At 44.8% G+C, this 12,491-nt stretch overlaps 1 protein-coding gene across 3 annotated transcripts in view; it reads left to right on the top strand.

Moving 5' to 3' along the window:
- The window catches only part of LOC102228762 (microtubule-associated tumor suppressor 1 homolog), a 44,053-nt gene extending 31,607 nt beyond the window's left edge, over positions 1 to 12,446 (top strand). For 2 of the 3 annotated variants that reach the window (XM_023333597.1, XM_023333596.1), the window contains exons 10-18: positions 5,340 to 5,406; positions 8,174 to 8,297; positions 9,185 to 9,275; positions 9,354 to 9,459; positions 9,553 to 9,626; positions 9,998 to 10,096; positions 11,250 to 11,366; positions 11,443 to 11,540; positions 11,767 to 12,446. In XM_023333597.1, the coding sequence (XP_023189365.1) occupies positions 5,340 to 5,406; positions 8,174 to 8,297; positions 9,185 to 9,275; positions 9,354 to 9,459; positions 9,553 to 9,626; positions 9,998 to 10,096; positions 11,250 to 11,366; positions 11,443 to 11,540; positions 11,767 to 11,980 (990 nt within the window). In that variant the 3' untranslated portion in view covers positions 11,981 to 12,446. The remainder of the gene's footprint in view (positions 1 to 5,339; positions 5,407 to 8,173; positions 8,298 to 9,184; positions 9,276 to 9,353; positions 9,460 to 9,552; positions 9,627 to 9,997; positions 10,097 to 11,249; positions 11,367 to 11,442; positions 11,541 to 11,766) is intronic. The other variant, XM_023333598.1, reaches the window with a different exon arrangement.
- The last annotated feature ends 45 nt before the right edge of the window (positions 12,447 to 12,491 follow it).

Raw genomic sequence — 12,491 nt, forward strand, 5'->3', positions numbered from 1 at the left:
CCTTTCTGTTCCAGGTGAATGTGTTTGGGCTCGTTAGTCACAGGTCGGTCCAACCTGAGCTAAATGAGTGGAAACCATCAGATATCTGTTCCACGCCTCCCTGCCCTCCGGCGGTCTGAACCGCAGCAGCCTGTCATTAAAGCGTCGGTAGGTGATGGAACGGGTTTCTGCTGAAACGCAGCGCGATGATGGACGTAGTGGCAACAACCAGGCTGAGATTAACCTGAGATGCTCTCTGAGTGAAAAACTTACTGATCCAAACCCACAAACCTTCATTCCTGGGTCACAAACCTTCCCTTAAACTGGCTTCCAACAGAGCTCAACAGGCAAGGTTTTCTTTTTCAGTCTGGTTCTGGTGTAAAAACCCAGTTTGCTCTGATTTCTTTGGTTGAGTGGATGAAAAATCCACAGATAATTTAAACAGACAGAAATCATCTGCAGCTAAGAAGGAAAATTAGACTTTTTGACAAGAAATGATTTGCCAAAAACATCAACTCTTCCTGATTTCATCATGTTTTTCAACACCTAGTTGTTGGCAACATTTACCTGCTGGATCATCATTAGATCTCAAACTCGTCTGTTCACTGATTGCTGCTTTAAAATGTTGAAAAAGACACAAATATTCTCTGAGAGCCTCTGAAACGGCAGATGGTTGATTATGAAAACATTTTCTGGACAACTGAAGGTAGAGCAGTAGTGGCACACTTTCACTAATTTTGCTAACGCTGCAGGCTAATTTTTCACTTAGCGCTTTAGCCAACTTTGAGAACGATTAGCGCACTTAGCTTCCCCTGAATTTAGTTTTCCAGATAAATTCTTCATTTGCTTGGCTTCTTTGTAAGCTTTCAGTTTAAGAAAGTTCAACATCTGTTTTGAGATTTTGGTAGCTAAACAATTATTTTCATGCTCTTATTCTGAAGTCTGTTTGTGCCGCAGTTCCATTTCCTTCGTTTTTCAGAGAAACTTTATTGAGAAAATGACAAGTTGACAACAAACGAATGAATGAGTCTTACAAGAGAGTACAACTCTCACCTAAACAACCAGGCTGTTGATTAAACAAAATCATGAAAAAATTCACATGTACGGATTCATAGTTCCCACAAATCTGAAGCGGAAGTGATCGGCGCCGCTGAACCGCCATGTTGGTAGGCAAGTGCAGCACAAAGCATTGATGAGCCACGACTTCGAGACCAACAGAAGCAAAGTAGAGAACTCAAAATGTGTAATCCAGTAATAGTTGTGATGTTCACCTCCTGGCAGCAGGTTCATAGTTATAATCTATAATCGATCGGATCCTGACCTCAGCTCCCCTCACCATCCTCTGCAGGGCATCAACTCCCAATCAGCTCCGACTTCCAGGCTGGTTTGAGTCTGAAAAAAGCTTCTGATCAGTTGTTGCTGCTGCAGGCTGCTGATTGGCTGCTGCAGGCTGATTCTGGCTGCTGATTGGCTGCTGCAGGCTGATTCTGGCTGCTGATTGGCTGCTGCAGGCTGATTCTGGCTGCTGATTGGCCGGGAGCAGCAGGATCTCCATATCCTGGATGCAGAAGCTGTTCAGTAAATATTTGCCTTGCTCTGACTAATAAAAACAGCCAGATGAAGGTTAAAAGTGTTCCTCGGAGCAGTTTCCTGCTGGAACCTGTTCCTGCTCCGGTTCTGTTGATCCGAGCCGCTGGGCTGTGAATAATCACACCGTCAGCTCTGATCCTCCCCAGGGGATCCATTCTGAGAGTTTCGTTCTCTGGATGTCAGGACGAGCCGTCAGCGCCGCGTGTTGCAGTGAAAGTTGATCATTATCTCGACCCGACCCGCATTCAGACGAGTCGGCGTTGTTATGCAACCGAAGGCTAATAAAAATTCCTTTGTGCGTCCGGATAACCTTCCTGATTCTGCAGCAGCGTGTTTTCTCTGAAGCCTGGAGTTTTACCTGATCTGCTGCTGCAGGTTTCATGCAGAACCGCAGCAGAACCTGGCTGGGCCGGCACTGCGACTCCTGCAGGAAAACGATTCTCTGCTGCATTAAGGCAGTCTGATCTGCTTCAGCTCGTCTCTTGGGTTCAGTGAAATCTGTCAGCAGCAGAACCGGGACTGAGCTGATGATGTGCTGAACGTTTCCGGGTTCAGGCCCGTTAGAACCGAACGCTGCATGAGGAACCAGTGATCAGCATTTAGTTCTGTTTTATTGTGATTTTATACAGTATGTGGACTTTCAGTGGCACCAGACTTTCCTCTGGTCATTTTCACATTTTCTATTTTTGCACGTCAGTTTTTAAATGATAATTGTGACGTAATCTATTCAGTTGCATTTAGTTTTCATGCAGTTTAATATTCAACAAGCTGAACAGAGAATCCAAATCAAATCTGACATGAAGCAGAAACAGAAACCAGCCTGTGGCGCCAGCAACTGATGATTATAAAACATGAAATGAATCCACTTTATGATCGACTCTGAACAAACATCTTCCTCCTGGTCTCATCCGTTTTTAGATCGATCCTAAAAATCCGGCCGGACCCGGACTGAGCCCGCAGACAGAGCGTCTGAACCGGGTCCGACCTGACCGGTTATCGTTAGAGGCCTGAGGTTGAATTAAACCTGAATCATTTTACTGCTTTTGTTTTAGAAAACCATGAGAGTAATCAGGATCCTTGTCCTGTTTGAGGCGTCCAGCTCTGCTAAACGCAGGATGAGGGACAGATGGAGGCGGGTTGCAGCTTCTGACCCTCTAATTAACTTGTAAACTTTTCTTTCTTTCTTTAAGGTAAACTCCTGTATGTAACTGTAAATAGATCATCAGAACATGGAGTTCTGTCTGGTTATAGACAGAACTCCAAACAAATGATTTCGGTCTCACTGTTTAAATTGGCCCTTTCGTTTTCCATCTTTGTTTCTGTATGAATTTAATTTGCTTTATTTGTCACAACTTTTCTTTTTGAGTCACCAGAGGCTCTGAACGTTTCTGAATATAGTGAGAAAGTTTGGGAGTTAGCAGCAGTGCTGCAGGTTTTCCAGTGGAACCGTCCATCCTGAACTGGATCATTGGACCAACCAAAACAAAGATCTTCTCTCAGAGACAGATGACTCATTGAATCATCAGGTTGGCTCCATCATGGCTACCGGTTTCCCTCCCACTCATCACCTGACAGAAATTAGTGTGAAATAAACTTTGAAGGCGGTGAGAGAGGAATTCCTCCAATGCAGACTCACCGGTTTCAGACGAGGCGCAGCGGGAATAACCGGCATTCCTGCGGATCCCGGCTGCAGGAGGAGGGACAGGTAGGAGGGGAGGAGCGGCCGCGGCTTCACTGCTTCACTGCTGCTGCTCGCTGAAACATGGGAACCACGGAGAGCAAAGCCCCGGTCCGGTCCAGCCGGAGCCTCCAGAACCGGCGCAGCAGGAAGCGGAAGGTGGGTCCGGTTCTGGTCGCAGTTTTCAAGGGAAACTCGGAGGCAGTTCTCCTGATTTCAGATTTCCAGCTGTTGTCATAAAGTCTCTGGGTTCTGGTTCGGATCAGGATGTGGGACGGACCTGCTGCTCTTTCATCTCTTATCTCTGAGTTGATCTGAGACGCTTTGTTTGGATTCCCGCCCGACCAGAACCAGATCTCTATCGGGTTCTGGAGAGAAGCGGCTCTTCATGCATGAAACGTGGTTCCGATGTTTCCTGAGCCGATTCATGTTTACGAGTGTAAACAGAGGAACCGGGTTTAATGGCTGATCCATTTCAGGAGCAGAGGTTCTGCTAGAACCCGGTCAGAAATGATGCAGCGAAAACAGAAACAGAATATTAAAAATGGATTTCCTCTTCCTTCAGCAGTTCAAACTGTGTGGCAGGAATGTTTCGGGTCAGAGAAGTAATCTCCTGCAGCTGAAATGAGTTCTGTCGGTTCGGTTCGGGTCGGTTCGGCAGCGTGGAGCTGTTGTGTAAACAGATCCGGACACGGCACCGCTCTGCTGTGGAAACATTCACCGGTTCCTGATGGTTTTCATCTGGAAAACTCAACAACGTCTCATCACGACTTTTGGATTCTGCTGCGTTTTCACTGAAACTGGATCCAGTTCAGAACCGGAGCGGATAATTTAAAACAAACTGATGGATTATTTCATCCTCAAGATTAAATGATTAGATGAACTAATAAAAGCTAAACTAAAATAGCCAAGTGAATGTGGGCTGAGATAAACTCTGTAATGTTACGGTTGACTAAACTAAGAAATGATAAGCTAGCTTAAGCTAAAAAAACACGAGATAAGGAAGGTTAAACGAGCTAGGCTAAAGTAAGTAAGGCTAATGTCATGTAACTTAAGCTAAAGTACAGAAAAATAAATAAGAAAAGATTAAATAATGTTACAGCCAAGATAAATCATAATCCTGTCTAATCCTATTTAATTCAATCCCAACTGATGTAGGTTAAGCTAAGTATAGCTAAGCTAGCCGAAGCTAAAATAAGAGCTAGGCAGGATTAAAATAGGCTGATCTGTTTTCCTTTTTTAAAATAAGGTGATATAGGCTTAACTAAGTTAGGCTAAGCTAATTAACAAAGGTAGCCTAGCATAAGCTAAAGTACAGGAAAATAAACGGAGAAAAGATCAAATAATGTCAGTCAAGATAAATTACAGGTTTGCTAAACCAAGCTTAAGTAATCCTATTTAATAAGCTAATATGGGCTAAGCTAACCTGGGTCGAATAAGCTAAAATAAGAGGCTATAATGTAAGAGACTAAGCTAATATAAGCTAAGATATGTTAAACTAAGTTAAAATAAGCCAGATTAAACTCAGTAACTTTAACTAGACCAGAATAGCATTAAACTAGCCTATAAGTTTTAAAATACAAATTAATATTAGGATCTGAGAAAACTAGATTGTACTTGGCGTTAGCTAAACTGAACCAGGCTAAGCAGAAGTTAAGCTAAGTGTTTTTAAACTATTTTTTAAATACATTTTTGAGAACAATCTAAGAAATCTGGTTTGTGTTTTAATAAAATTAATTAGGTGGAAAACCAAAAAAACTTCAACAAAAACTGCAACGTCACTGAACAGTTAAAATGAAGAAGATGATCAACCATCTGATCTCTTCATGTGTTCACATTTCCCAAATAATATTTCCTAGTGAATCATGGAGTTAAAATTATATTTTCTGTCAAACAGTTTTTAATATATTTTTTTATTTTGCCACAAGAAGTCTTCTAATAAATAAAAGTGTGCAACCTGCCTTTAGGCGACTAAAATGGTAAATAATGTTTAAACACATTTTTCCTGCAAGTAGAATAAAATGAAATCACTGATGATGAGCTGCAGACGTTCAGCGTTTCTCTCACCGGCTCTCCTCTGTTTTCTCTGCAGCGAGAGGAAACCTTGAAGAAGAAGAAGGATCTGTCGTCGGAGCTGGAAAAGCTCAGAGCGGACCTGGGTAAGAGCGTCTCTACTGCAGCGTGCTCCGTCTAACCCCCTATTTGCATGTGAAACGCCGCAGGGCAACGGCTGCTGGCAGCGCTGAGAGTGGTGTTGTTGCAGCTGCTGCATGCAGGCTGCGACCCGCAAACATGGAGTCATCCGCAGCTTTATGAGCGCATGAACATCTTTAGCATCAGGGCAGAAAACCTGCTAAACGCAGCACATGCTTTTATTTTGATAGAGCCCACATGGATCTCCTGATCAGAAAGATTTAGAAAAATATAACAATGCAAATAATCCCACTAATAAGAGTTTATTTACCTTAGTCAGTTATTTTTAATAAAAGCAGCAGCCAAATATGATATTAAATACAAAGTGACACTTTTATTGAAAAGTGTTTATTTTTAATTTTCTCCTTTGGTAGATTAAATTATTTTGAAGTTTACATCAAGTTTTTGAAGCAAACTGGAATCAACACATTAAATATGATATTTAAAGACAACCAACAAAAATAAGTTTCATTATTTTTCCTTTGGTGCATAAATCCAGATTTGATGATTTAATTATTCTGAATAACAAAACCCAAATTATTAATTTAAGAAGAAAACCGAAAAAGGAAATAAAACATTTAAGACTGAGACGGTGTGGGAAACTGGGTCAGACAGAACCAGGCAGCAGAAATAACCGACCGGGTCAGGAATAAGAGCATCGCCATGGCAACAGATGGTTTCCTCCCGGGTTTACGAACGATTTCTCCTGGTTTCTTTAAGCTTTAACTGCTCTGACAGCAGCGTCCCGCAGACGGTCCATCTGCAGCCTGCAGGTTTCTCCAGTCAGAACCGTTCTGGTTCCACTGGTTCTGATGGTTCTGCCTCCTGCATACTGGTTTAGGTAACTAGTGTTTCATGTCACACTAACTGATGTTTTCACACAAACACACAGCCAGAAGTAAACAAGAATTGTTGAAAGAGCGTAATTATACACTGGAAAGAAAATATATGAAACTTTGACTAGGCCATTCTAACCCATAAACCTGAACATCCCATAATATCTCTGGCTGGATGTTCAGGTGGTCTCTTGCCCGTAGCATGATGCTGCCGCCACCATGTACAAGAACAACGTGAGGCGGTTCTAAGGTGTGAATATTTCTGCATCGAAACACAAAAAACTCCAAAACTCCCAAAAAACAAACTCAACAAAAAACGCTGCAAACAGGAAATGGAAACAAAAGGGAAAAGCTTCAAATAACAAAAACAGCATTAAGTGTGAAACGGTGAAAACTCGCTCCACAAAGCAGAAGTCCTCCAGACCACTAGGGGGAGTCTGAAGTTGGTGATATTATGTGTTTATGCTGCTGTTCAATAATATTGTAAAAGACATGAAGCACAGCAAGCATTTTCTTTCTTCCTGCACCTTCCTTCTGTGCGTCTTGTTTTTCCTGAGGTTCTGGTCCCAGATGGTGGTGTTTGTCTCCCCCTGGTGGTCTGGAGGAATAACGTTTAGTGGAGCGAGTTTGTAGCGTTTCTTACTCAGAGCTGCTGTTTTGGTTTCTATTTTTTGTGCTGGCATCAGTTTTTGTTTGTTTGGATTTTTGTGTTTTGGTGTTTACATCATTCATGTGTTTGGTGCACCTGTTGTCCACCGGTTCTGACCCGGTTCCGACCGAGCCACCTCAGCACAGAACCACAGATGAAGAGCGTCTTAACGTAAAATATTAAATATTGTATTTGTCTTATTTTTGTTCATGTAACAAAATGAAAAAAACAAGTAAAAAATGAACCAATCAGAGAGCCAGAGGTGAGTCCAGAAGGTTCTGCTGCTGCCAGCCAGTCGGATCGCACACGGCCAAGGAATGTAGAGCCTGGAGCACACACACACACACACACACACACACACACACACACACACACACACCGCACACACACACACACACACACACACACACACGCACACACACACACGCACGCACACACACACACACACACACACACACACACACACACACACACACACACACACACACACACACACACACACACACACACACACACACACACACACACAGTCGTGTTATCATCACTTCACATTGACTTCCATTCATTTCTACAGCCTAACCCTAAACCTTAACCTTAACCATCACACATCTAACCACCAACCCAAAAACAACAATTTCCTTCATGGGGACCAAGAAAATGTCCCCACAAGGATAAATGGTCCCCAAAACCCCACATTGTAGACAGAAGCAGGTCCCCATAAGGATATAAGAACCTGATACACACACACACACACACACACACACACACACACACACACACACGCTGACTGTCGGGTTGATCAGAATCGACCCGTTTGCAGCTTCCTGTAGAACCATCTCTGCATTTGGTTCCTGCAGCTGCTTAGAACCCAAACCCGGTCCAGTTCAGGAACATTTGGCTCCATCAGAACCGGGTCTTTCATCAGAACCAGCCTCCGATTTGGGTCAGCTGCTCGGTGTCTCCGTTGCCACGGTGACAGGCGTCCACACTGAGCTCCATTCAGAGCCGGCAGCAACTGTTGTCCCCGGCAAGACGGCTCTGGGCCGCGGTTCTGGTCGTGTTGCTGCAGACGGATCAGAACCGGCGGGCCTGTGTGTGCCTGCATACCTCAGAGCGACTTCCAGATGTTCCCGGCTGCAGGGAGAAATCTCCCTGGAATGTCAGCAGCTCCGTGTTGTTCCCCAAAAAACTGCCGATTCCCTTCGAACCTGCCGTTGCCATGGTAACCCGGTTCCTGTTCCCGTGCAGCGGCGTCGGCGCAGCGCTGCCAGAACCTGCAGGCGGACAGGGAGGAGGTGCGGTCGAACCTGGAGGAGGCGCTGAGGAGGGCGGAGGAGCAGCACCAGGAGGAGCTGGTTCAGCTGGAGAACAGGTGAGAATCGAGCCGGACTCACCTGGAAACGTTAGGGTCAAAGTTCAAACACTGAGCTTCATTCAACATGAGAAACCTGCAGATTTATGAGGGGAACGTCTGAAGATGTGGAGGAACCTGAGAACCTGCAGTGTCAGGGACGGCCCTACCTGTTTGGGGCCCTACCTGTTTGGGGCCCCAGCTGTTTGGGGCCCCAGCTGTTTGGGGCCCCAGCTGTTTGGGGCCCCAGCTGTTTGGGGCCCCAGCTGTTTGGGGCCCCAGCTGTTTGGGGCCATGTTTATCAAACTCCAGTGACCTGATTTCTAACCGTTTAGATCAGGGGTCTCAAACTCCAGTCCTGCAGCTTCTAGATGAGCCTCTGCAGCACCTGAACAGAATAATCAGGTCATTAAGGTTCTGGAGAACCGATCTACACCAGGAGGAGGAAATGAAGCCGTTTCATTCCTGTGTTTTGTACCTGTGGCTCATCTAAAACCTGCAGGTCTGCGGCCCTCCAGGACTGGAGTTTGAGACCCCTGGTTTAGATGCTCCAAAAATAAACAAATTACACTTTAATTACAGTAAAATTACACATCTTGACTTGAATTAAACTTTAAACAGAAATCCTTTGTTTTTGTATAGATACAAAAATCTGTATAAGATACAGATGTTGAGTGTTGAGTCATTTTCCCCTGCGAAAAGCGAAAACAACCAACCAAAGTTAGTATTCAAGGTCATTTTATATATTTTACTTATTTTAAAACATATAAAAAACATCATGAGATAACTACAGGATATGTTAGCTTTCTGGAAATGAGGCTGAACATGCAGCCGCTGCCCCCTGGTGGCTGGGAGGAGAACCAGAACCAGAAGCAGAACCAGAACCTTCATCTTTCTTTGTGTTGCAGGTTAAAAAGTTTCTACCAGGCAGAGTGGGACAAAGTCCACCAGCTGTACCAGGAGGAGGCCGATAAATGTCGTCTGCTGATGGAGCAGCAGGTGAGAACGCAACGCAACCAGCTAACCGCTAACGCCGCGGCAGGACGCTAATGCCGCCATGTTGGTTGTGTCGCTCAGGTGGAGGAGCTGAGGAGCCGACAGGAAGTAGAGAGGAGGAAACAGGAAGAGAGTCACAGCCAGAAGATGGAGGCGGTGAAACAGGAGTACGACACTTCCATACAAGGTGTGTGTGTGTCTGTCTTTATGGGCGTGTGTGTGTGTGTGTGTCAGGTGACTCCCTCCTGAAAGCTAAAAGTTTTTTTACTTCCTGTTTCAGAGCTGAGGAGAGTCCAGGTGACTGAACTGGAGGATCTGCAGAAAACGCTGATGGAAACTGAAACGTCGCTCGCTGTAAGAGCCACACCAACTGTTTCCTGTGTTGTTCCTCCAAAATAAGAGCATTGACAACATTCAGATAGCTATAAGAAACAAATCCCCAGTTCCACATCCATCCATGTTAGAGATTAGCATGGATTAGCGTGGATTATCATAGTTAGCTTGAATTAGCATGGCTAGCATAGATTTGGACTAATGAGAATTAGCATGGTTAGCGCAGCTAGCTTTTCAGCAGGGACAGAGAAAATCAGACCTACTGACTGAGATTCTGTTGGTGGAAATATCAAAATATAAAATCTGGAGTGTTGAGGACAGAACCGGCAGGACCGTTTGGGTCAGAGAGGCGGATCAGAACCAACGCCCCATCCTGTCTGTTTGTCCTGCAGGAGAAAATCTCGCTGCTGTCGGCTGAAAACGAGAATCTGAGCGAGAAACTGAGAGCAGAAGAAGAGAGGCGGCAGCGAATCCTGAGCGACAAAAGCCTGGTAAACGGCGCCGAACACACAGAACCCGGAACCGGGTCAGAACCGCTGATGTAAAGGAGGTTCTTAGGGTCACTGAGCAGTTCTCTCCAGCTGGTGGCGCTGTCTTCATTCGCAACAAAAATATTCAGGAATTTTTCTTTCAACTTTAAACCAGAATAAAAAATTGAAACTTTTTATAGATGAAATCAGGCGAAAGCTTCAGAACCAGAATCTGATCCTTTAAGACACGTGTCAAACTCGAGGCCCGTGGGCCAAATCTGGCCCATCATAACCATTTCTGTGGCCATGGAGAGCAGAGTGGCCAAAGCTTTAGTCACTAAACCCGACCAAAATTAGCCACCAAAAAAGAAAATGACCAAAAACTGTAACTAAGCAAATAAAGTATCAATTTTATTGCTTTTGTTATTCATTGCAGATCTAAAATTTAAAAAACGTTTGTGTCAACAGAAAGGCGTCTGGTTTTATTCTCAGTATGAAAACAGATTTGGTCACTTTTTTCAAAACACTCATTATACTGTATAGTTTTAATAAATGAAATAAAAGCTGATTTGACTTTTCAGTAAAAGTCTCTGGATAAACGAGATTTATTAAAACCTCATAAATATATATATAAAAAATTACATTTTTCTGTCATATTAACATTTTACTTTGTATAATAATTTTACCCCAATAACCAATGAATTTGTATTCTTGAATGAAATGCAGCTGGGGCCGCACAGAATCAGTTCAAGGGCCACAAATGGCCCCCGGACCGCACGTTGGACACCCCTGCTCTCCAGTCTATAACTTAATGATAAAAGTTCTTAAATATTATTTAAACTCGGTTTATTTACATCAGTGTGAAACATGTTAAAAATGATTTTAAGAAGCTTTAAAGCCTGAAAACTTTTTATTACTTTGATGATCAAAATGTAAATATTTTCACATTAAAATTTTCTCATTACTTTTTTATTAAAAGCTATTAAAGCAGTCAGTGTTCCTGTTTTCTGAACATGTTTTTGTTTCCAGACTCTCTGGTTGGATAATTATCCAGATTTCATGTTTAAACACCAAAATCAACATTTAAATTCAGTAAAAATGTAGAAGAAGATCATCCAGGTGGTTGTCTGTGTTGACCTCTGAACTGTGGCGCCCCCTGCTGGTCTGTGTCCAGAAGGATTCCCACACGCTGTACCTGGAGCAGGAGCTGGACAGCCTCAAGGTGGTGCTGGAGATCAAGAACCAGCAGCTGCACCAGAAGGAGAAGAAGCTGATGGAGATGGACAAGATGGTGAGCTGGGTGACCTCTGACCTCCAGCTGTGACCTCCAGCTGTGACCTTTAGCTGTGACCTTCACTGTGTTGCAGGTGGAGACGAACGTCCGGCTGGAGGAGTGTCTGAAGAAGGTGCAGCAGGAGAACGAGGACTACAAGGCCAGGATGGACAAACACGCGGCTCTTTCAAAGTAAGAGCCTCAGCTCAACCTCGTCATCATCGCTGTGTTTGTGAGGAAGAGGAGGTTCTGTTTTCATCTCAGGCCGTTATGAGGGAGAACGAGACGTTTCCTAAATATTTAGCTTAGTAATTCATCATGTTGGTCTTTAGCTTTCTGGGTGAATATTTAGTTTGGAGCTAAAGTCTGACCCGGTTCTGCAGTCTGACCCGGTTCTGCTCTCTGTCGCCCCCTGCAGGCAGCTGTCCTCAGAGCAGGCCATCCTGCAGCAGACCCTGCAGAAGGAGTCAAAGGTCAACAAACGTCTGTCCATGGAGAACGAGGAGCTGCTGTGGAAGCTGCATAACGGCGACCTGCTGGGCAGCCCCCGCCGCCTGACGCCGCCCTCCCCCTGCGGCTCGCCCAGAGACTCCGCCCACTTCCCCACAGCCGCGCCCCTGTCTCCCAGATAACCCGGCGCTGGCCGCTGATGGACGTGTGGCCGGCCGGGCGGGGGTGGCGGCGGCGGCGGCGGTGGCGGGGCCCGGCTCTGACAGGAAACCCGGGAGCAGCGGGAACGCCGGCCGGACTTTTCCTCCTTTAAGGATTCGACTTGTTCTCCCAAAGAGCGACGCTCAATCAGTCGGACGTCAGCAGAACCCCGACCCGACCCGAACCCGGTGGACCTCCGTGGAAACCTTTAGACTCTGTGGAATGTAAAACACTCCGTCGGCGCCGCCACGGAGCAAAATATGCAGATTATTTAACAGGAGATGTTTGTTTTCCTCCAGAACCAGAACCAGAACCAGAACAGAGTAACTGGAAGAATAATTTATCCGTTCATGTCTCATGGAGTCTGTTGTTGTTTGTCCTGAAGAACCTCAGATTTACCCAGAATGCCTCATTGTTCTGCCTCAGAATAAAATCACTATGACATCATCATGATGTAAAGATTTTATTTCAGCCAATGAGCACGAAGTGGGC

The sequence above is a fragment of the Xiphophorus maculatus genome, chromosome 5 (assembly GCF_002775205.1).
Source record: "Xiphophorus maculatus strain JP 163 A chromosome 5, X_maculatus-5.0-male, whole genome shotgun sequence".
NCBI classification, from domain to species: domain Eukaryota; kingdom Metazoa; phylum Chordata; class Actinopteri; order Cyprinodontiformes; family Poeciliidae; genus Xiphophorus; species Xiphophorus maculatus.